Source organism: Sphaerodactylus townsendi, linkage group LG03 (assembly GCF_021028975.2).
Source record: "Sphaerodactylus townsendi isolate TG3544 linkage group LG03, MPM_Stown_v2.3, whole genome shotgun sequence".
NCBI lineage: Eukaryota > Metazoa > Chordata > Lepidosauria > Squamata > Sphaerodactylidae > Sphaerodactylus > Sphaerodactylus townsendi.
The window spans coordinates 119553309-119578283 of NC_059427.1; the positions used below are offsets into that span (position 1 = coordinate 119553309).

The 24975-nt window shown below is 42.8% G+C and overlaps 1 protein-coding gene across 6 annotated transcripts in view; it reads left to right on the forward strand.

Moving 5' to 3' along the window:
• The window catches only part of RNF157 (ring finger protein 157), a 161950-nt gene that overhangs the window by 67186 nt on the left and 69789 nt on the right, over positions 1-24975 (forward strand). For all 6 annotated transcript variants that reach the window (XM_048487566.1, XM_048487567.1, XM_048487564.1 and 3 more), the window contains exon 2: positions 13251-13369. In XM_048487566.1, the coding sequence (XP_048343523.1) occupies positions 13277-13369 (93 nt within the window). In that variant the 5' untranslated portion in view covers positions 13251-13276. The remainder of the gene's footprint in view (positions 1-13250; positions 13370-24975) is intronic.

Consider the following 24975-nt stretch of genomic DNA (forward strand, 5'->3'; position numbering starts at 1 on the left):
CCTCGGGCGGCAAATACTATGGAGCTTTTCAATTTAAAAAAACAGAAGAGCAGTTGTGGAATTACATTTATGCATTTATAAAATTTGGCATGCTATGTCAAAAGTGTATAGCAAAACCCTTTTCTTCCTTGCTCCGAATAGGCACCCTTTGAAGCTGATAGGTATTGAAAGTGATATGTAGTAGGTTCAGGACAGACAAAAAAGAAATGTTGCTTTGCACAACACGTAATGGTAAGCTGCTTTAAGATCTGTATGGAAGAAAGGTAGACAATAAATGTTTTAAATAAACGAATGTTGAATTCACTGCCACAACATATAGCAATTGGTTGCTAGCTTAGATTATTTCGAAAGGGGGTGAGACATATTTATGGAGGGCAGGGTTATTGCTGGCTATCAGTCATGATGACTAAATTGACTATGTTGAGGGGCAGTATACCTCTGAATGCCAGTTGCTGAGAGCAACATCAGGGCCTGTGTGCCTCTGCCTGTGGATGTTCTGCTTAGCTGTTGTGGGAAACAGGATGTCAGCTTAGATAGGCCATTGATCTGAACCAACAGGATTTTTCTGTTCTTCGATTTGATTTGACATGTAGCCTGCAGCTTTGTTCACCTGCTTGAGACCTGTATGTGCTTCTAACCTTTGCTTGGTGTTAATATGGCACGCTTGTGGCATGGGTTATGTGAGGGTGATCTACGATGATCTGATTTAATGCATGGATTGGTTTGTCCGTCGGCGGGGCCAGCAACCAAGATGTTTTTCAGATCTCAATACAAGTCTGCACACATCTGTGCGATCTCATCAGTTATGGAAGAAATAAATGTCTTTTTTATTTTTGAACTGAACAAGTTCTAGCAATGAATTTGGAGCCCGAGTAGGGCCTTCCTGGACTTTTGATAGCATCTGTACAAATCCTTCCCCATTTTTGAACCCCCAAGCAGAAAGCTTGTAATATATGCAAATAGAATACATTTGAGATGAGCATAGTTTCAAAGTCATGTTGGTCTGCTGTTGAGCAGTAGAGCAGCTACATTCAAGTCCAGAAGTACCTTAGAGACCAAGAAGATTTTCAGGGTTTAATTTTTCAGAGTCAGTGCTCCCTTCGTTGCATCTGATGAAGGGAGCATTGACTCTCAAAAGCTTATACCCTGAAAACCTTGTGGTCTCTAGGGTGCTATTGGGCTTGATTGTAGCTATTCTGGATGAGCAGAGAATGCTTTGTGTGTAAAATTCTCTCTGTGTGTAAAATTCTCGGTATGTAAATCCAAAGATCGGAGCTAGGACTAGAGAAGATAGATCTTTCTACAAATGTGGGGAAAGCTCCAGGTTTTGAGGAAACTCCCCAGGGTTAAAAAAAAACAACCCCAATAATAAAAGCAGGATATGTACCTTTAAGAAATGAATGCCCTCAGTGGCCATTATGGGGGTTGATAGGCAACCACAATACTCCTTGTCTTTGGTTTCTGTCAGTAAAAAACAGGGGGAGGGCAAGTTTCTTTCCATGGCTACTGTGGCATCCCAGTCCACACTGTCTCCCCTCCTTCCAACTCTGGAGGAGGAAGAGCTATCAGGACCAGACGGAGCAACAATCACCACATGATTCCCTACCTGTAACTTGCACAATTCATACAGGCCCACAATTCATACAATTCTACACTAGCTAGTATGTTGTCATGATAAGATCTGAGAGTCCAAGTTTGAACCCTCAATCTGCTATGAATGGGTGACACTGAGGCATTCCCTCACCGTCGGTGAACGTACCTACCTCATAGGAATGCTGTGAGGCTAAAATGGAGGATAGGAAAGTGATATAAGTTATTTTGCATGTCCACTGTGTATAAAAGAATGAAACAAATGAATAAAGCCAAAGATTGGGTGGTGGGGAAGATTGGTGGGTTGACAGGAAGGAAACTGGAAAAGGGAAGAGAGTATGGAGTTTGCCAGGAATGTGGAAAGAAGAAATAATGTGAGGAGTGGGAGATGAAGTGCCCCCCTCAAGTTTCTGTTCATGTCTGTGTGTAATATTTTTAAGAATGCTATGTGTTGAAAATTCCTGAAACAAATGGGGCCTTTATAAATATTTCAAAATGAAATTCATTGCTTACATAAATAAGACACTTGGAAAGCTGTATATTTGGATTTCTGTTTAGTCATTTTTTACTATTACTATGATTTGTTTATTGTATTAATGTTATGCTGGTTTTGCAATTATATCAGAGCAGGTCTCTGGAGAGACAGCGTAAAAATTTTCTAAATACGATTTTGTACAAGGAATGCCTGGGCACAGTCTCCTTTGAGCAATTTTTTTCTGTGCTCCCCATCTTGCTTATGCAGCTGGGTGCAGTGCCATGTTCTCTGCATGTGTTTGAAAAACTCTCTGCATGTGCTCCCACCCCACCCCCAAGTCAGTTTTGAATGAATGGGGAAACCAGAAAGTGAAGGAACAAATAGTGAGTGTACCCTGTATTGTTCTCTATCTATAGGACAAACAATGGGGATAATAAACATTCTGTATATTGTGGAGGTGATAGAATAGAAGAAATACTGAGAAAATTTGTAAAGTGATTTGAATAAGTTAATATTTTAAAGTGCAGTATAAATGCCAGATAGTACTGAGTTCTGATGAAGTTAAATTCTGTACTCATTTAACTCAATTCTTTCTGCATCTTTTCAAACACGAAGTTTGATCTCAGTCCAGAGTATTAAAGCCCCATCACTGGGTGACCCTCAGGTCCAGGGAGAGTATTGCAACAAGGGACAAATAGAAACTTGTGTGTGCATGCTTGTGGATTATTGTCTCTGTTTCGGATCATGGGAATCTTGCGTAGACCTGTCTAGGGATAAGAGAAGTCCCTGAAGACCTTACTGTGGGAATATTTCCATCACCCAAGGTCACCCAGCAAGCTTCATGAGGAGGAGTGGGGAATCTGGTTCTGCAGATTACAGTCCGCTGCTCTGAACCACTATCCTATTCTGGCTCATGAAGGAGATGTGAATTGGTTGCTGCCTAAAGTGGCACTGTTTTTATTCTCAGATCTCTGGTCCATCTATTCCACTACTGACTCTTTTGAATTGTCTCCTGCAATGGTCTTTCCCAGCCCTACTGCCTCAGATCTCTTGAAGTGGAGATGCCAGAGATGCCTGGCATTTTGCATTTATAAAGCATATGGTCTACCACTGTGCAAGCCAATGACATAGTCCAGTTTTATCCAGCATAGTGTCCAAGGATGCCATAGTACCTACCAGCATTTTTCATGGTTCCAATGGGACTCTTTCTAAGGTAGAAGACTAGCCCTATCATGCCGCCATTTCATTGAAGTAGGAAGTCTTTTAGTCTGCAGGAATGTTTGGGTCTGCAGGGACCACCCATTTGGATTAGATGCACCCTTAACAAGTGAGTGCTTGGCTTGGAACCTCCCAACAATTTGTGATTGCATCCCATGACAGGCATTTTTGGTGGTATAAACCACCATTAGTAAAAATCCCAAATCTTCCCACAGACTCAACAAATTTGTGAGCCCTTGCCATAGTTTATTGACATTGTTCCTTAGAGGGTAATTTCCATTAGGACAAAACAAAGATTCATAACCAGAAAGAAGTCTCCTGTACACTACAGTTTGTTTAAATAAAATCTTTCTGATGCTTCTCTGCATTTCAAGTGTACATTCTTCACCCCTCTTGTTGCTTGTGATGTAAACTTGTGTGAGATCTACATCACTATCAAGTAGCTGCTATACAAATAGGGCCATGGGGACCTGGCTCTTGAGAGTTGCTGTGGCAATTTAAGGCAACCTGGTAACACTTAAGATGAGCTTCTTTTGAAGAGATAAAAATATATCTCCACTGTCTTCTTCATTAATGCTCATCTGCTCACTATTTTTAAATGAGTGTATTTTTACAACCCTTTCTGTTGTGAGTTTTGTTACTGGCTTACAGTAAGCAGGGTGTTGGGTTATTAATTTGTCAGGGGACATGTTAATTGCTTTTAGAGGTTATTAACTATATACTTCTTGTCAGTTGTGTGTAAAAGTGTATCTAGGCTCTCCTTGAGGGAGGACACCAGGCAGCCCACGACCTCTCCACTCCAGAGGCCCTGTCCCACTCATTGAATTGCCCTGCCCCACCCATTGAACTCCCCATGGAACTTGGAGGCAGGGTTCAGAGTTCAAGGCTGGGTCCAGGTCCAGCGTTCAACTGCATGTCCTGCTTCCAAACTGCATGTGGAGTTGGGGAGGCCCACAGTTCAAGGCTGGGGTTGGCTGGGTCTAGTTTAAACTACGGGCTCTTCCTTGAAGCCCTCAGTTTAAAGATGGACCCAGCCAGGTGGAGACTAGCCTTGAACTGTGGGCTCTGGCCTGGCTAAGTCCAGCTTTATACTGCTGACTCCACCTTTGAAATCCACGTGATTGTGTAGGTAGAACTTCAGAGGCGGAGCCAGCAGTATAAAGCTGGAGCTGGCCAAGCATAGTCTTAAACTGTGTCTCCCCTGAACTTCACATTAGGGGCGGGGGCGCAGCTCAGAGCTGGGCAGTGCTTTTCCTGGGCACCATCTTTAGTAGATATGCCCCTGGTTGTGTATTTAGTGATCCTTGATGAATTTCAGTGACTCTCTTTCCCTGCCACACATTCCTTTTGGCTGTGTCACACTTGACAAGTTTAATATCTCTTTAGCTCTCACTAAAGGGCTTTTTGGGGATAAGAAGTAAAGCTATCTGTTTCAGGGTGACCAGATGAAATAGAAGATTGGAGCTCTTGTGCCTTTAATTGTGTAGAGGTCAGAACTTTGATGAGTGCAGCATGTATGCATGCCCACACTGCACAGCAGTATTCTGCACTGTCAAAATTCCTTCCTTTGCACAACTATTAGAAGCACAGAACCCACATGCTTCACCTATGTGTGTTAGTTGCTGTAGTTTTGCCCACTTTTAAAGTGACTATTTCTGGATTGAATTATTTGGCTGCTTAAATGTAATCTCACCTGTAGAGTCTTTTTTAATATTTCACTAGAATGATCTATTAACTTGATAGCCAAAAAGCATTTCCTATTTCATGCCCTTCAGTTGTGTGCTTGCTTGTATTAGTTTTGGTGAGCCATGAGGGCATAAATTGGTAGTGCACTTTCAGATGGTTTCTTTTATGTCTTTGCTGCTCTGTTTCCCTATAAATTATGCACATGGAAAAAAATGGGCCAGAAAGCTGCAGGCATCAATAATTGATAACAGAATCTTCCTAAATGATGAGTTACTTCTATCTGTTTTGGTGCCTGGTACACTGTACAACTTTTTGGCTTGGAAATGTGTTTACCCTTCTGTTGTTTGGCAACTGAGAAAAGTCATTTGTAGCACCAAGCTTGTCATAAAATGTAGAGCTCTTAAGTTTTTGTAATTGTGTTGCAAGGTACGCCAACAAACTTTAAATTGATTTGCATATGTTGAACCAGCACTGTGGAAACACTTGGAGTGCAGTGGTGGTCCAGAAAATATAAGTACCCAGTGCTAGCATGTGAAAAGTCATGATCAGGCACATGCCGGGACCCTCACAGGACTGGTTAAATAAATCATAGCCCCATAAAAGTATTTATGAGTCTTCAACATCCAGTTCAGTCCATTAGTCAGAGACTTGACCCTCCTTGTCACGCGGTTTCATTTTGTGACTTTATGTACATGTTATTTGGCTCTGTTCTTAATCTACAAATAGTGATCTACTGTGCTGAGCAGTTAGATCAAGCGGAAAGGCTGTAAAGTTTTTTACAAATTAGTAAGGGTTCGGAAGCTTATGAAGTAGTTTCCAAATAGTCTTGATTTTCAGTTCCCTTTAAGAAGGAAGGCCCAAGAGAATTAGCTGTTTGAATGTGATCTTCAACACATACACCCAGTTATAAATCACTTCAGGAGGAGGCGTATATCATCTCTCTTTTTGAAAAAGGAATATGTGCCCTCTTGCTCTTGAATCTGTGAGAATATTATTAGCAGTAGAGTTCCCATCATATGGTGACTGGATTTGGCCCCCTGCTTAAGAGTCGGAGAAAGGCAAAGCCTGAATAATTGGTACAGTTCTGGAAGAGCAACCATGTGTGTCAGTTCATAACAAAAGCAGTGTTTTGTAATGTCTTCAGGAGGAGCAAATCTTATTGTGACATGAACTTTCAGGCATAAAAGACTACTACATCTAAGGCACAAAGCCAGATATAGCAGTTAAGAGTCTTGGACTACGACCAAGTCAGTTTCATAAGCCCACACTGTTGGAAAGCTCACTGGGCAACCTTGGGCAAGTCACTTTCTCTTTCAGCCTAACCCATCTCACAGTGTTCCTTTGACTATACACTGGAGGGAAGGGACTGTGTGCACTGCCAGGAGCATCTATGAGGAAGCATGGGATAAAATCAAATGAAGGTTAACAGTTGCACAGAAGCCCACCTGAATGCAGTTTTTTTTCCTTCTGATCCCAAAAATCAATGTTGTTTAGTCTTGGTGGAGACACTGTAGGACAGGAGTCCTCAACCTTTTTGAGCCTGTGGACATCTTTGGGATTCTGACGCAGGGTGGTAAGCACAACCACAAAATGGCTACTATAGGAGCCAGAGCCAGCCACAAAATGTCAGGGAGTGAGGTCACACATAGCTCTTCAACATTTCAGGCAGAAGAGCTGTTTAATAAAACATCTTTTATGATCAACATACTATTTAAAATATTTGTCTTACATCCATTTTTAGCCATACAGTGAAGCTCTGTGTGCTATGGTGGCAGCTACTACCTAAGCAACTTTTAAAAAGTCTGTACACCTGTGGTCACCTGTGGTGAATCAGAAGCTCTGCTGGATGAAAGCCCCACCTGGCCCAGCCTGCTTTCTAAAAGCATGTGGTGGGTGCCATGGAGGCCACAGACACCACACTAACATATTCAGCACACTTTGTATACATGATCTAAGGAATCCCAGCAAGATCTGTAAGTTAGGTCAGTATAACTTCCCGGTGTTGCAGGCCTTTGGGGTGGGAGAGAAAAGGCCAAATTTGAACCAGGGGTTTCTCAGCCCACATTCACAGCTTGTACCCACCACAGGATCCTCCTATTCCTTCTTGCATTATAATTTGTTCATTGGCCTGAAAGCTGTTTTTGTGGCATGGGTGCTGCTGCTGTGTATGTCCCAACTGTGCCATGCCAAAAGGCCTAGTTGCTGAGGGAGGCACCTATGGTGCTGCTCCTTCCTGTATCTGTAACAGTGCTTCAGATGCTGGTGTAGGGATGTTCCATCTTGTGATCTGACAGACAGGAATAGTGGCCTATCCTGTCAGGAGACTCCCTTGAAAGGTTAGCTGACTCATCTTCTGTCCTTTGGCTGCCACTTTTCCTCCAGTTATGGTGCCTGCAGGAATGTTTGTATTCCCTGTTGTATAATGGTGACTAAAAATGGGACTGCTCCTATATTTCTTGAAAAGACTGGAAATTAAGTCATTCTAGTTTAGCCCCCAAGAGTCCAACTTGTTGAGAAAGGGCAAGGTATACGTCAGATAAATAAAACGAAAATAAAGACCTGGAAGCTGTGTTACCACATTTCTGCCTCTTCTCTCCTTCTGTTACTCTGTATTGAAAAGTTATCAAAGACCAAGCCTCCTTTCCCCACTCACTGAAAAACAAGAGCTATCTATTATTCCTGGTATGCCTGGAATTGATGAGGTTGTTAAAAGTTCATCTGATCTTTTTACTGTTAAATCCTTTAACTGGATTAAAAGTGCATTAAAGGTTGAAAGGGTATAGGTGTTGGAGACTTGGGAAGAGATCTGTTGTGTTATACAACAGTTTGGGGGCATCTAGATGTTATTGACTGTTCGTTCAGAGGGAGGATAAACCTTGCAAGGCAGCTGTAGAGATAACTTTTTAAATTAAATTTCTTATACAGCTTCTTGTGTGTTGCCGAGCTTTATTATTTTATATTGCAAGACTGGTAGTAATATCTGCTGGACTCATAAATTCCCTAGCTCCTGGAGCAGATGAGAGCTGGAGGATGCTGGAGGATAGTAAAAGGGACTGCCATGAACACTTGTATTGCGGTTCAAAATTATTTTTTTAAAGAAATTGAACAGTAATCTGCAGCTCTTTAAATATATGTAGAGTTCGGTTCAAATGTAAAACGTATCGCTCCAAAGATCAGGATTCCCCATCATGGTTGCCATGGCACCTGACAACACCTTCCTTGGCACCCACCAAGTGTTTTTCGTAAGCAGGTGAGAACAGGTGGGGCTTTTGCCCATCATGGCTTGTGATTGGCCACTGGAAGTCTGATTGGTTGTGCAGATTAACAGGTGCTTCACCAACAGTTGCTACCACAGCCCAAGGATCTGTGCTGTATGACTCTGTGTGTATGCAAGAAAATATATTTAAACTTTAGGTCCACATTAAAAGGCTTCCTTTTATAAAGAACATGCGTTTGAAATGTTGAAAAGTTACTGTCAGAGTTATTCATAACGTCATGTTGTTGCCATTGTGCTGTTAGCTCTGGCTGTTGAGGCAGCCTTTTTGTGGTGGGGTGGCGCCCACCATTTGGTGTCACACCTGCAGACTTGAAAAGGTTGGGGACTCCTGCCATAGGCTAAATACACAGATGAAAATACCAGAGTAGGTCTTTATGTTTTTCCAGGAAGCCCTCAAGGAAGGGGAAAAACAATTTGCAGATGACTCCTGTGAAATGTCCTCCCGTGGATCCCTTGCTTGCCTGAATTCTACAGGAGAATATTGTCTTGGCACACCTCGCCAGCCCCTGCCTGGACAATCTTTGGACCAGGTCTGTTAGATGTTCAGAAGAAGAGCCTTCAGTGTATTGTGCTAAAATCTGTTGAAACTGCTCTCATCTCATTTCAGACAAATTCAGGAGAAAGTAAGGCATATATGTTAAGGCATATCTGAAGGATAATCGTTTGAGTGAAGTCCCCATAGTTTCACAAGGCAACATTTTCTTGTATGCACACGCCTGAGGATATCAATTGATTTGGATGGAAAAGGTTAGGAAATGCTGAGGGAGGGCTGAAGTGTGGCATTTCTTTCTGTTCAAGTCAACCATTTAATGCAAGTAAATTTAGCACAGCTGTATTCTGAATCCCTAGCATGGAGGAGAAGATACAGCCAGTCACAAGTGGGCTACCCTTTTGAGAATGTAACAGTCGATGTGAGTGGCAGGGGCTTCAAACCCTGTTTGGAAAAATGCAGTCTGTTATTTGGACAGCTGGGAGAACAGACCCTTGTACCACTGATACAAGCAGTACAATTTCCTTGCATACTGTCAACAAACAGTAACACTATCCTGTTAGTAAACAGGATATAAAAGCTTCAGTGAAAAATGTTTCAATGGAGGACTGGCACCAGCTAGGATGAGTTGGAATGTTGTAAGAGTCACTGTGTGCAACCAAGTGACCTAAATATTGCAGTTAAAGAGATTTTCGGCACACTCAACTTGCTGCTGATTTTCTTGGGAGTCGATCCACAAGTACTGGATTCAGTCTGGGCATGATTCTTCCTCACCTCTGCCCTTCCTTTGCATTTCACAGTTTATTTTCTTCTGTACAGGTTTTAAATAGTTAGGATTTTCAGTGGAGGTGGTGTCACTGATGGTGTCACGGTACCCGCCCCCTTGTATTTGGCACATTTTGATGTCGATATCATTGCTGTACTTTTTAAAAGAAAAACACCAAAATATCAATACATTGATGTACTTACTGCTATAATTATAGGTCAAATAGGTTATCTGGAATCCCAGATTAAAACAAAACAAACCACTTGTCTTCAGGGTGGGGGTGGGGTAACTGCTTGATTATGGTTATAGTCCAGTCATCCAAAGGTGTTGTGGAGGTGCATAGGAAAGGCGGGATAAAGAAAACTGACAGAAACATCACACATGATGAAAAAAGCAGCTCAAAATTAACTTTCAGAGAAATATTGGCATAAAAATGGTGTCAAAAGAAGTGGGGATTAGAAAAAGCCGAAGTAAAAACTAAAGGCACAAAACTGTGTGAAGAAATTGGGGATGAACCGAAGCAGTGTGAGGGCAGAACCTGTGGGGGGAAATGTGGGGAAAAGACTAAAGTGAATAATGCAAGGGCATTCTCTGTGTGACAGGATCACAGACCTCTGTGTGTCTGAGAAAGGTAAATTGCGTGCTCATGCAGCTCTTCTATTCAGTTAGGACCAGGCAGGGAAGCTTGAGGGAGGGGAGTAAGGGGTGGCATGCAAGTGAGGGAAGGGGGCCCGGCATCTGGACCTGGCCCATCCACCCTAGCGGAGGGAGGAAGAGGGGAGGGAGGGGTGGCATGCAAGGGAGGGGAAGGGGTCTGGCATCTGGACATGGCCCACCCACCCTAGTGGAGAGAGGGGGAGGGGAGGGTGGCATGCAAGGGAGGGGAGTGGGTGAGGGGTGGCATGCAAGAGAGGGGAGGGAAGGGGGCTGGCATCTGGACATGGCCTACCTACCCCTAGTGGAGGGAGGGGGAGGGGAGGGAGGGGTGGCATGCGAGGGAGGGGAGGGAGGGAGGGGTGGCATGCAAGGGAGAGGAGGGGAACCAAACTCTTGCTTAGTTTTATTAGTTGAAATCAGGCACTCTGTATTCAGCATTTTTAAAGCGAGAGAAGGCATGTGTTTTAAGGGATGAATCTTTTTTTCTTTAGCTTTAAGCTTGAGTTAGCAAAACTGAATGGAGACTGAAGGGTTCAACCTCGCTCCATGACTTTGATCCTAACTGGGGTACATGGGTGTACAATTTACCTTTATCAGACAGAGATCCATTTTTTTTCTATTTTGTTGAGCTGCAAATAAGTTTGAATATCATCTTTACCTGGAACTTGCTAGGTTGCTTCCGTCTTTTTCAGTCTTTGCTCTCCACCTGCCAGTCGGGGATAATAACGTTGACCTACTTTACAGCATCGTTCCATAGATTATAATAAGTTGAAGTGCTTTGAATGTTTTGAGTATTGTCCAAGTGCTAAGTTATTATTTATTCCTTGTACTAGCTGCAAAATCAGAGGATCTGGCCATTTTAAAAAATAAGAAATAGGCTAGCACAGCAGAATACATAATAGAGAGGTCAGGAATATGTTTGTAGCAGATAAGAAAATGCTAGATTTAAAATATGTTGTGAACTGACTTGTGTCCTCTCCTCTTCCAGTTTTGAAGCTTTTATCTGATGACTTTTCAGTCATTTGTCTATAACCACAGCTTGCTGTTTTTAAACTTAAATTTGATTTTTAGTTATTTCATCCTCCTTGGCTGCATAGAATATTAGATTCTTTTTTGTGATGCCTCACTTTCTGCACACTATATTGTTTGATGTTCTGAACCCTGTGAGTAGGTCTATCTATCATTATGGTTTTGCCTCAATCAGTGATATTCCAGGGTTCTAACAAAGGGATCTTAATGGTGGTAGATATTTTCTCAGTGGGAGCTAGTTGGCAGGAAGTGGTCTTCAGATAGCTCTAGTGCTGAGAAACTCTTAAGAACTTGGAGAAAGTGATGTTCCTTATTCCTAGTAAGGGGTGTTACCCAGCTATCACAGATTGTGAACTTATTTTTAAGGAATCTCCACCAGCTGCTAAGAGTGTAACAGCACACAACTATTTTAAAGTAGCAATGGGGAAAATAACTCAGCTTAGCAATGCAGAGGCAGGCTGGGTAGGGATCTTTTTAGACTATGTATACCAGAAACAGTTTGAAACGTATCTGCAGAGAATTCACAAAAGACCAAATTGCAGTTTAAATATTTTTATATAAGTTTTGGTTGCAAACAATCACACAGTGAGAAGTCAAGGTACATACACACAGTTCCTAGTATATAGATAGGGAGGAAAGATAGGTGGGATGATAGCACAGGGAGTTGGGGAAGCAGGGACTATACGTTACCTAAATTCAGCTGAAGAAGATATTGTAGAAGGCAAGAATTCAAATGACCAGCATCTGAATCCAGGCGAAGGACGATATCGTGTCTCAAACCAACCAGACCAAGAGAGGTACAGGCTAGTATTGAGCACTGGAGTTGGGGTGCTCAGTACTTTTATACCCTTTTGCCCAGGTAGGGGTGGGAACAAGTGAGTTTAAGTTTTCATTTTCCTAAATTCTCTGGAACTTCCCATGCTGGGCTTGCTGGCTTGAGCTCTATCTAAAGCTCTTCTATTGTTCTAAGTACCCGGGACAATGGAGGTCAATTGCTCTTAGATTAAATCAGGAAGCACAGAATGGCTTTATGCAGAGTAACTCTGTAGAGACACTGCCCAGGTTATTCAGATTTAGCTGAGACATTAGACCAGGATAAGGTGAGTGGTTTAGGAAAGTCATAACAATGGGTAGAGGAGATGCGGAGAAGCAACCATCTGTTGCTGACCTGGTTTCCAGAAGAGATAGGGAAATGCAGTATCTGATACTAAGGTGGCTTTCCATATGTCTTAACAGTGTTTCAGCAAGGTGTGGTAAGCATGCCCTTAAACAAAATGAGACCTCCAGGTTATGCAGGAGTAACTCATCCTCTTGATTAGATTTTGTAAAGCAGGCCTGTGGGGGTAATCAGGGCCATAACAGGGGAGTAAGGCCAGTTATGTGCATGCAGTAATTTGGCATTTGACATGGATGGAGAAAGAAGCAGAGAGGCGGAGCTGAAAGTGAAGCTCCTTGAGGCGCAGTCTGCCTACTATATCATGATGAGGGATGAATGGTTCAAAGCTGTGCTTGGCCTCTCTTCCTTTTCCCTCCCCCTGCTTTCTCCCCACTCTTTGTTTTTGGTAGCATACCCCCTCTGGTATACAGGGGCCTTTCATAACAATTCAAGCCCCACCCAGAGGGTTAGGCAGAGGTGTAGCTATAAGGGGAAAGGGGGGGCGTCGTGCACCGGGAGCGGGACATCGCACCCCGACCCCTACACTTCCCAGGAGACCTTCCCAGGAGACCACTCCCTGCAAGAGTTGGGGCTCACAAGGTCTCCTGGGAAAGTGTAGTTCTCACCAGGCTTTAAACTAAGGTAAGTGGGGGAGACCGGGGGGGGGGGCATTTTGCCCCAGGCACCATTTTCCTCCCCAACGCCTCTGGGGCTAGGATGTTGTAAAGTATTGACTTATTATTATTAGCAAAACAGATGTTATAATGACGCTATGCATCTCCAGTGCTTACTCACTGAAATCCAGTAGCTCTGCCTCGGGTGTTGGTACTACCTAGGGAAGTGGGGAGGGTATAACAATACTGGAATCCTTTCTTTTTTCCTAGTTCTTTCTGTTTTCTTTTTCAGGAAGCTATTTTGCCAGTCACTTCATCATGGGAGGTGAGAAGTTTGATTCTACACACCCTGAGGGCTACCTCTTTGGAGAGAACAGTGACCTCAACTTCCTTGGGAACAGACCTGTAGCGGTAGGAGAAGTAGTTATAATATGGTGCTATGTTTGTAATTGTGTCATGGTTTTGTTTTTCCATGTAGTCCTTTTTCTGACCAATGCCAAGTTTACAGCTAAACTCCCAGATAAGTACTACTTATAGTTATTTCTACCCTTCCATCATGGAACTCATCATGGCATACTCAGGGTAGCCTGGTGAACGCTCATGTACACATTGATGAAATCCAGATCTGCTTAGTTACAAGCAGCATCTGACAAGCCCACTTGTGCCACCATAATCTATTTAGGTCTAAGGTGCTATCATAGGACTTTTATGGCAGATTGTTGCTGTTCACATCTACTTAGGCCAGTGGTTCTCAACCTTCCTAATGCCGTGACCCTTTAATACAGTTCCTCATGTTGTGGTGACCCCCAACCCTAACGTTTATCCATTTTACAGATGGAGAACACTGATACAGAGAGTCTTAGGCGACTCCTGTGAAAGGGTCGTTCGACCCCCAAAGGGGTTGCGACCTACAGGTTGAGAACTGCTGACTTAGGCCATTCATTGGACCTGTTTCTTACAGAGTTTTCTTTTTGGCTTGGTTATCTAATATTGGTCTGTTAGAAATTCATGACTGTGGCTTTCTTTCTATTTCTAAATTTAGTACAGGGACTCACTTTCACACTGGGGATTGTGAAACTCCTTTGCTCTTCAGCCTGTCAGTGCTTGCTCATTCTTATAACTGGAGCAAAAGCCTTAGCCACACAGAGAAGCAGTCTAACTAGGGAAATGGGCAGTTAAAATGGATCTGCGGCAGCTTGGAAATGTATCAGCAATTGGGTGTTTTAATCCAGCAGTTGCCTATTGTACAAAGGGCCAGAGCAGGTGTTTCAGAGGGAGCAGTGAGAGTTTACCTAGATGTCTGGCAGAGGATACCCCCAGAGGCATAGCAAGGGGGAAAAACATCCAGTGCACTGGTGTGTCCTCTGCCTTCGCCACGCCACACCCCCGCCATGCCCCAGAATACCCTCACCACACCCCCACATGGGCGTGCCCCCAGTGTGTCATGCACCCCCCTGTCCCCTTGGAGCTACGCCTCTGGATACCCCAGCCACATTTTACTGCTCCTAGGACAATTCCACTTCAAAAAGGATGGTCCAACATTCAGTCAACACATAGTGGATAGGTATCATAGCATAGCTGCAAAGTGCACGCAATACACGGCTTTCAAAAGCTTTTTTAGAAAATTAAGGGGAAAATAGATTCTGTCAGAATGTGCATGAATCCAGGGCATACACCACTACTTATATACTAGTAAATTACTTCCATGCTGACCCCTGTGACAATGGGGTATTGTATCTACAGTTACAATTAGTTTGTCATGGTAACTTGAAGCATTCCTGCTGCTTTCTGTTCCTGTAATGTAATCATTATTTTTCCAACACATGGAGTGGATATTTTGTTTTTCAGCTGGCAAATTTCAGCAGAGCTATCCTATGTATGTATGACAGTAGAGAAGCAAAACTCGTTTTGTGATATTTGTACTGCGTTATGTACTTAAACTATATCAGAACGATTTCATCTTAGTTATCCATAGGATGCTATGTGATTCAGATGTGCCACTGAGGCCATATGTCCTGTGCTGGTGTGGAAAACAACCATGTAGTTGTGGCAGGCATGGCCCTATATTTTTTTCTACTGTTTGCAAGGCAGATTGCTTTGTAGACTTCATAGTTCAAACATCCTTTGCGTAACTGGACAGGGCTCATGTTTTATGGCACACAGAAGGAAACAGGGAAATGGGAAAAATGTGTTTTAATAGAATACCTGGGAATGAATAACTCTACACCATTCACTAAGCCTGTGGTAGAAACCCAGTGCATTATTATTCATATACAGCACCTAGTGCATTTCAGGTGCTTTTAAATGCTGATAATGATCTGCAAATGCCATTATTTGGACCCAACTAATTTTTGTGTGTTCCTGGTGGTAGCACAGACAGTCACTGTTCACGTTTCCCTTTAGTTACTTCATGTAATAGTTCCATAGCGTATACCATCTTTACTGGGAATAGTCCCCTTGGGAATGTTGCTGGCATCTCTTCTGGATTTATGGAATCGTGAAGAGAACATCTACCTATATCCCTTACTAAGGATGTCACTATGCAGTCATCTCTTTGGAACTTGATTTACAGATATCTTAGGACTGGATAAAAGCTGAGGCTGTGTTGATCCATAGCCAAATCCAAAAGCCATATAACAACTTCTGCGAAGAAATAAAATAAAACTCCATGCAAATCTTTAAATTCTCCTGAGCTCTTCATCAGGATGTATGATAAAAAGCACCCCACACACACACCAAAGCAGGGATGAATAATGATCTTTAAGTTCATGATTATTAGATCTCTGACTACATACTGGGTAAAATGTTCTACAGAGACACATTTAATCACCTGCTGGTGTTGGTGATTTCAGTTGATCTCAGCTGTTTTTGCTGCTTCTTTTAAAAAGGCCGCGGATGTAACATGCTGTCTTATGTCCTTTGTGGTTAGTAGAGCATTCTGTCCAGGATGCATACAGAGGCCTCATGATCATGGCCTCAGAGATCTTCTCTGCCTCTTTTACCATCCAGCTCGATGGTGAATTCTGGAGGACTCAAAATCTTGCACCATACGTTGTGTTGTTTTGATGGGTTTTTATAATACATATTTTGCAGCTTTTGTTGAGAATTGGATGCACTTTTTTGTCTAATGATGCTGAATACCAAGTTGTTCAGCACTGCCTGTTCAATGCCTTCTGTATGCACACCTAAATAATTAAGTTTTAGCTTCCCTTCAACCATTTGGAAAAGAAGTCTGAAATTTTGATACAGATTATTCTGGACATGCTTTTCCCTCTTTCCTTTCTCTCCTGCTGTCAGGAAAGAAGCCTTCTTAGAGGAATTTTCCAGTTAGTTCCAGTCTCTGATTCTCTGTAGGTATTAGCAACAGACACCCCTCCCCATACACACACACACACACACACCCCTCCCCCCCACCCCTCCTGAGGAGGTCAGGAGGTTATAGCCGGCATTTTCCTATATAGTTAGAAAAAAGAATCCTTATCCTCTTTTACCCTTTCTCTCCTTTCCCTCCTTGCTGCTAAAAAGATATTTGTATTATGCTCTGGAACTCTTTGTTTTAAGAACCAGTAAGTGAGACAGCTAGCCAGTTTTGTTATTCTTAGGCATTTCACTGCCATTGAACGAAATGCCTCCTTTTTGATATCTTTTCTTGAATTTCTTTAATGAAACCTTATTTTGCTTTATGGTGTGTGTTGCTAGGGTTGTTACTGAGCCCAAACCCAGGTAAAGCTTGGTTATGTTACAGCACCAAGGCACCCTCTACACCCAGCGCCATCCTTTGATTCGACAAGTCAGGATTTGTTTGTTAAAGTGCAGCCATGAAGTGTGTATCTTTGATTCCATCTCTCAAGCTGAAGTTTGCTTTATTGCCTGTTAGCTTCGCAAAGCGGTAAATGTCAGATGTTATTGCAGACCTCCAGACATGCAAGACATTAATTACGGACAGAAGGGCTTTTTCCTCTTTCCTTTTCGATACTAAAATTATACTAAAATTATGACCTTTCTTTGTGTGGAATGAGGAAATGGAAGGTGGGTTTCTACTGCGTCTTGCAAGGGGGATGAAAGGATAAGGAAAACATTTCAATTAAACAGGAATAAGAAATATAAGTTAATGCCTGAGGGAAGATACAAAAATAGACTTAGGCTGTCACAAGTGGTCTATCAAATATGATCATGTGTGTCTGATGATGGTCAGCATTACATGGTAAAGAGGCAGCAGTTGGCTATATTACAGTTGTCTACTTCCAGCTTCTGGAGAGTAAACATTTTAAAGATGTGATTGCCAAAATGTCAACATCTCCTCATAGAGGAGATGGCATTTTGCAGATGAGTATTTTAAGAGGATAAGGCATTGAAATCCCAAGTCCTTATTTGCTTCCAGTGTGAGAGATTGGAGAGGGGTGGAGGTACAACACTGAAGAATGTATTACGTAGAACATAATTTTGGAGTGAGCATTATCAGCATATGATACCTTGTAGAGGATGTATGTGTTGTGGAATGTTCAAGGCTATTTTGAGGTGCTCCGGTGAACTCCCCATCTTTCTTCATGCAGTGACTGTAATTATGACTTGAGGAAAATAATGGATTTATTGTTAAGGTCCTTGGGACCAATTGTAAGTGTAGGATAGTGGTTGGACATCTAATGTAGTGGTTAATAGCTCTAATCCCTGCTCTGCCATAAGCTTGCTGGGTTACATTGTCCCAATCAATTTCTCTCAGCCTAATCTATTTCACAGGGTTGTTGTAAGGATAAAGTGAAGGAGAAGAGAACGATCAATTCTTCCTTGAATTATTTGGAGGAAGCATGGAATAAAATGTGCTAAATACATTTTCAATAGCACTATCACTTTGAGAATAAAGGCATTTACTTTAGTGAACAGTTATTGAATTAATGAATGCCTGTGGGATTCTCTTCTCATCCCCTGGCTCTCTCCCCTGAGCCCTTCGGGGGAGGACGGTATATAAACAACGTCGTCGTCGTCGTCGTCGTCGTCGTAATAATAATAATAATAATAATAATAATAATAATAATAATAATAATAATAATAATAATAATAATAATAATAATAATAATAATAGATTCCTCATAATTCCCCTGGCTCCCATTTTTGTCTTTGGGTTTTGATATTTGCAAAGAAACTTTGAAACTGTTGAGACTGACCCAGTAATTACCAATTTTCATTCCATGTATATTCAGTAATGGGAAAGAAAACCAATGCTAAAGTTAGTTGCTGCAAAAGTTGGGGCTCTCGTGTGCACACTGCTTCACCACTCAGTTCATATGATCCTTGAATGTCCTGACATAAAATTAGTTCCAGAAAATCCTAGAAATTGTTGGCCCCTGTGATTCACTGTCATTTCTCAGTGTTCTTAACCCAAGTAATTTGGATTTCTGGCATCTGTGAAGAGTAGAATATGAAGTCTTTCCTTTGGTACAAGACAGCCAAATGTTTCCAAGTTTTGTGCATGGTTATATATAACTTGCTGTGAAATTGTTTTGTCGTATATCCAATTATCCTCTGCAGTTCAGAATTCTGATTGTGTTGCAGTGATGTTGCAACTTGTTTAATGATTTCCCAGTTCCAGTACAATGAGTCTAAACTAGGGGAGTCTCAGCAGTGTAATATAATTTTTTATTTGGCATGCAGTTTTTGGTTTCATCCTTCTGACCCCTTTCGATCTTGCCATCACCCTAGCTCTGCTTTTATTCCTTTTAAGCAATGATTAAAGCAGACCACATCAATATTAATGCAGAAATAAGTAGAAGTGGTTAAATTTGCTGAATGTTTCACAAAAAAAGAAACAACAAAAAGTAGTACTTCGAACATGACCCACTGTCAGCAGCTGAAAGGCCTATGAAATTGGTGAGTCTTTTTTCCATTGCAGCTCTTCCCATCCAGCAGTGAACTGATGACTGTCTTATCTGCAGGGTCACATTAAGGGTCTGAAACTTGAATTTAGGAATTGCTGCTCTAAGATACTCCAGAAATTGCAGGGGGAATGGAGCCTTGGGCCAATGCCACTATGCTGGGACAAATGCTAGAACCAATCACACAGCAGTTCTCAACCTTCCTAATGCCGTGACCCTTTAATACAGTTCCTCATGTTGTGGTGACCCCCAACCCTAACATTTATCCATTTTACAGATGGAGAACACTGATACAGAGAGTCTTAGGCGACCCCTGTGAAAGGGTCGTTGAACCCCCAAAGGGGTCCCGACCCCCAAGTTGAGAACCACTGCAATAACAGCATTAAGAAACAGTGCTAGCAAGTAATAGCACTGTAGTCTTTGGCTGTTTCCCCACTTTTAAAATGACGTCGGTTTCGTCTGGTCCAGGACCTTTTTAGCACGAGGGTCGTGTTCCCCGGGCTTCCCCACAGCCCCGCGCTCTGCGCGGGGTCATCAAAAGGCGCCGTTTTGACCAGCGCCAGAATGACCCGCGCTGAGGGGGCGCAAGAGCAGCAGAGTCGGGGCGGCTGCATTGTCGCCGCCCCTGTAGTGGGGAGTGCAGTTGGACCCCGCGCTACTCGGCGAGTGGGGAAAGGGCCTTTGTTCTCTGGCTCCTTGACCATGATGTGTGTCTCCTTATAAATGTGCTTCTCTTCCTTCTTCCCTGTTCCCTTTCCTTGTGCTGGCCGATTGGTTGCCCTAGTTCTGGAATACAGAAGTGTGTTGTTGTTTTTACTGGAGGTTCACTGGAGGCTGCAAACGGGCCATTTCTTAGGGCAGAGAATGCTGCTTTTACTCTATACCAGTGATAACGCAGTGGCTCCTCTGAGCACTGTTCTATAGTGTAGTGCCCTCACCAAGTTTCAGGAAAGTGTGCAAGGCTTGTGGCTGGCACATATTTCCCATCTAGAAACAGCTACTGCTGAAAAGCTGGAGGGTGGGTAATCTGTGAGCCTCCCTCGTGTGTGAGCTTCATGGCAGCAAGGGGGGAAAGGGCCCATCCCCTCCAACAACTCCCCACGCTTCTTCACAGCCTCTGTACACTCATCTCAGCACCTGAGTGGCTGATAGGAAGAGAGAGTGCTCGCTGGCTGCAGAGAAGGAAGAGTACAACTACTACCACCATGGAAACCAGCCAGGAAAAGAGCAATGTGGCCTCTGTTGTGGGGTGATGGTTTTACTCCCCTTTCTTGCCAGCCAGCTTACTGTCTTCTGGGTATCTTCACAGTTTCACACTCACCTGAATTACTGTGTCTCATGTGGCAGAAAGGTTAAGTAAAGGGCACACAGGCTTCTTGTGAACAGAGCCAAAACACTGTTAGCTGCTCTGGGCCTGCCAGCAGCACTGGTGGGGGAGCCAGTTCCTTCAGAACATTTGTGTCTTGACCCAAGCAGACCCAAGCAGACCCATGCAGTAGAAAGCCAGAATGCCACTTTCAGCTCTTTCTTGCACTCCCCACCCCCCTGCATGAGTTAGAGCAGATCTCTGCAGCTGCTGCCTAGATTCAAGTAAGCACCAGGCGCTGCAGAGAAAAGATGAGTGTTTTGCCTGTCCTTCCCCTACAGAGTCCAAAGAGCAGTTAGTGCTGTGAGCTTTGGACACCTTCTAAACTCTCACACTCTTGCAAAGTATTGCTTAGTCTTCAATCCTACGTGCACTTGAGCCTAGATGGAACTTGCTTTTGAAACACATGCAACATGCAGAGCATAGCAATGTCTTTATGATCCCTGAGCTGGGGATTATGGGTATGGCAGCTGTCTTGAGTGATGAGAAGAGGAGGGAAATGTGTGAGGAGCTCTTTAAAAACTTCCTCATCAATAGAGGCCCAAGATAAAACAGTTTTATTTTTAAAACATAATCCAATGATGATTGTATCAAATTTATGGAGCTGCAGGGTTCTTATCTGTTAGTTCAAATCAATGGTACAGTTCTGGGAGCCTGCGCAGCGCCCCGTTTGCGAACATTTTAGTGGCTTACGTGAAGCAGCACTTCCTCAGCTCCCATCTGTTAGTATCCCTCTTTGAACCTGAGGTTTACTGAACACAGTGTCATCATTTGGATGCATGGGAAAGAAGTGCTGACAAAATTTATACCTGCCCACGAACCAGTCCACACAATAATTACCTATTCTAGATACCACGATACAAATACTTAATGGAAGCATTAAAAAACTGCTGATTTGCAAAACGTATCTACATGTAAAGGAACAAATTAAGAAAGCCAGAATGATACCAAGGGATAATTTGCTAGAAAATAGGCCCAAACAAAACACCAGAATATCACTGGTGGCCACATGCAGCTCTCAGCTCAAACTGGTTCAACACATCATAAACTACCTACAATCTACTCTGGACAATGATACCCCTGTCTCACAGGCCCTGGGAGGCAAACCTTTTCTTGCCCACAGACAGCCTCCTTGAACTTGAACAACTTTTCATCCACAACAGTGCACTTCCTAACATGGATGCAAACTCTGGGACCAGGGCCTACAACATACCAAGATGCCAATTCTGTCCCTGTAGTCACTCGGACAACCTATTTACATGTGACCTAACAATACTTGCCATACCCTTGGAGGTTCGTCCACTTGTTCGTCTTCCAACATTATATATGCCATCAAATATCAGCGAATGCCCTTCTGCTCTCTACTTCAGACGAACAAGCAAAAAAATTAACGGACATAAATCTGACCTTATAACCACGACACTGGTGGGAAAAAACAACGGGAGAACATCTTCCAGGTCATTTCATTGCTTACTTAAGAGTGGCAGTCCTCAAACAATGGAACATCAAGGAAGGATTACAACACGAGACTTGAGTTCATTCACAAATTCAGAATAATGGATAATCCCACCCCCACTCACTCCTGTACTCAATGGAAACATGTCAGTCTGCGACTTGACTGTACTTTACACACCCACACATAATTGTGAAAGTGGCTCTTTGCAAGCTGCAGAGTGAGTGCCACTAATGTAGATATCAAAGGCAGAATGATGCTGTGTCAGTTTTCTGTCAGGTACACTTCCTTGTTTGTTATTTTAAAATACCCTTTATTTGTTTGGTGAAGGGGTATTTCCTGCTAGCAAGACTTTCGGCTTCGATAATGTTTTTACTGATCTGTGATAAAGCCCACCTGGTGATACATCACTTCCCTTCTTGAGCACATTGCAGTGATTCATCTTAGCACAGCCCAAGGCAGGATTTGAAATGGTTTTCTCTAACACAGCATGGATAGCATCAATTGAACTAAAGTTCCAGATGCTGAACTTTTTTTCCCCGCTCATGGAAATGCTTTTTGATACAAGTGGGTTGATGTTAACCTCTGTCAGTTGTAACAAGCCGTGGGCTTACTCTGTGGGCTGTCTTTGAAGATAGTCCAAAAAATGAGAAGTGGTACAAAATGCAGCATCCCGAAAATTAATGTGCTTATCTTAGTGAGCACATTAAGCAAGAACTGTATCAATTGTATTGTTTTCCAGTTTGCATCAAAATTATTTAGGGTTTTAAAGTATCAAAACTAGCACTCTTAAGGCCTGAAGAGAATAACTATTTTGCTTGAGCATTGCTATGTCCTAAGAGACTCCATTTTGTTTCTGGAAAAGCAATGAAAAATCTTGGTTTTTCTCTCTCTTGTTTTTCACATAGCCTAGTTGCAGGTGTTTGTAGAAAGAGATAGGTTGTACCACCACCAAGGTCAGATTCTGCACTATGGGCATGGAATCATCTCTACTTATTTTCAGCTGGATTCAAGTGGTCAGCAAGAGCCCGAATTGAAAGTTTCAAAAGGAAGGGATGACTTTTTTTTCAGAGAGTTCTCACCAACTTGATATTTGATTGGCTAATTGGTAATTCTTTGGGATGGCCAGTTTATGCCTTCGATGAATCTCATTTGTGTCAGCAGCCATCTTTCCTTTGTCGCTGGTCTTTTTTGCCTCTACTTTGTCTGAAGAATTCTCCCTGTGTGTGCACTGAAGATTTCTGTTAAATTTTCTAGCCAGTATTTCTTTTAGTAAGTAAGTGTACTTTGTTGTTTTACATGCACCATGCTTTTATTCTTAAAGCTGTACTTTTACAATGTTTCTTTTAAATGAAGTATTTTAAAATTTGCTTTGTGTTTTTGAGTACTGGTTCAGAATCCAGGATTTGGCATTGCTACCACCCAAAGGCCTGGATGGGTCCTTGACAGCCTGGAAACAAAGAGTCTAAAGGGTAGACTTCATCCACATGAACCAGCTTGGGTTCTGAGGTAATCTGGGCAGGGATATGGGGATGCATTTTCAGAAGTTCAGTTGAGGGGAAACCATAGGAGGGCCTTCTTGACTGCTATCACCAGGGAGAGTGGATTGGCACCATCCATGCAAGTCTGTTTGCCCCTGCATCATTGGCATTCATGATCCTACTGCCTATGAACATGGAAATCCCTGTTAGCTTACATGGGTGGTCATGGAACACTTAACCTCCATGAATTTGTCTAATCATCTTCTAAGGGCATTGCCTCCCTGCTAAGCTCCCTTTCCATCCCTCAAACTTTGCCCTTCCCAGGCACTACCCCAAAACTCCAGGAATTTCCCAAGCCAGCTTAGGAGGCTGCAGGTAGGTGCAAGAAGGAGGTAAAATTGTCTTCTGTCAGAAGGGAGATTTTCAGTGCAACCCTAAGGAGAGTTGCTCCAGTCTACGTCCATTCATTTAAATTGGTTTAGACTGGAGTAACTCGCCTTAAGATTGCACTGAAAGGCCCCCCCCCCCCCCCCCCCATGCTTACCCACAAAGTCTGTTTGGATCTGAAAACACGGCAGCTGGGACTGCCGAAGCAAAGGGACACTGGAAAAACCCACAAATGCCAGTGCCTTTAATGGACGGTTTGTGAGATTCAGCCTCTTGTCTCAAGAGGACTTTGAAAAAGGGTTTTTGCTGCCATTAGCTTCTTACAATATGCGCAGGAAAGCAGGCTAAGACGGCACGCTTCTTCAGTCTGAGAGGTCTGGCAGCCCTACAGCAGCTTAGCTCTTCCATCAGCCTGCATGTAAATGATGCAGTGCCAGCAGTGGATTGATAAGACTTCATGAGGTTTGGGTAAACTTCAGAGGTTTTCAGACAAAATATAGAGATATTTGCCGAATGAACAGAGAGCTGATGTTAAAGGTAACAGAAGCAATGTGTTTGTTCACTGTCCTTTGCCTCAAGCTTGAGAAAAAGGCTTTTAAGAGTAAGGCACAGAATTTGTGCGTGAAGCTGCAGTCAAAATTAACCATCTGTTACTTAGCCAGTCTCAGCCAATAACCGAAGCCAGTTAACAACAACATAAAATGATACAGTTGGGAGCTAGTTGTCTTCTCAGGCAATCTGCACTCTCCTAGCAACTCTCTCTCTTTGGAAGGAAAGCAAACGAGGATGGGCTGCTAGCCTCACAAAATTAGTAGCTTTGACCTAACATTTAATCGGGGAAGGGTGCGGGGAGAGAAAGGCAGCATACACAGTTTGTAAATAAATAGTATAAATAATAATCCTGGTACACTTCCACTGTGTGGGATTTTCTATAGGATAATTACTTTTCTGCAGAAGTAGTGCTCAGTGAAACAGGCAGCTCTCAGCCATACCCCGCCCCCAAGCCTCATGAACTGGAGTGAATCAGTTTAAAACAAGCAGATTTTAAATCATGGTCTGAATCATCAAGGGAAAATGTTGACTGACAGCAAGTTTCCTATTTTGCTAATTCATGTAGCTCTTAAACTGCCGTGTTTGATAATCGGTTGCCACAATGACTAACACCGACACTCCATAGTTACTCCAATCTAACCTCTCCAATTTCAATGAATAAAGTTTGCAGTTAAAGCCCATCTTGGAGAATACTCTTCCTTGTTTGGGGAGAGCCAGAATACTTCTTTCTTCCCTTGCATGTCAGCACTGGACATCCAAGATGAACATAATAGAGCATAAATATCAACCAAAAGTAACACTGCAATCAAGAAGTCAGAAGCAGATTGAGACTTAGAAGGGAATTTGTGACAGCCTCCTCTGCCAGCCACCCCTGCGGCGTAGGCTACCTTGGCTATGTAGGAGCTTGA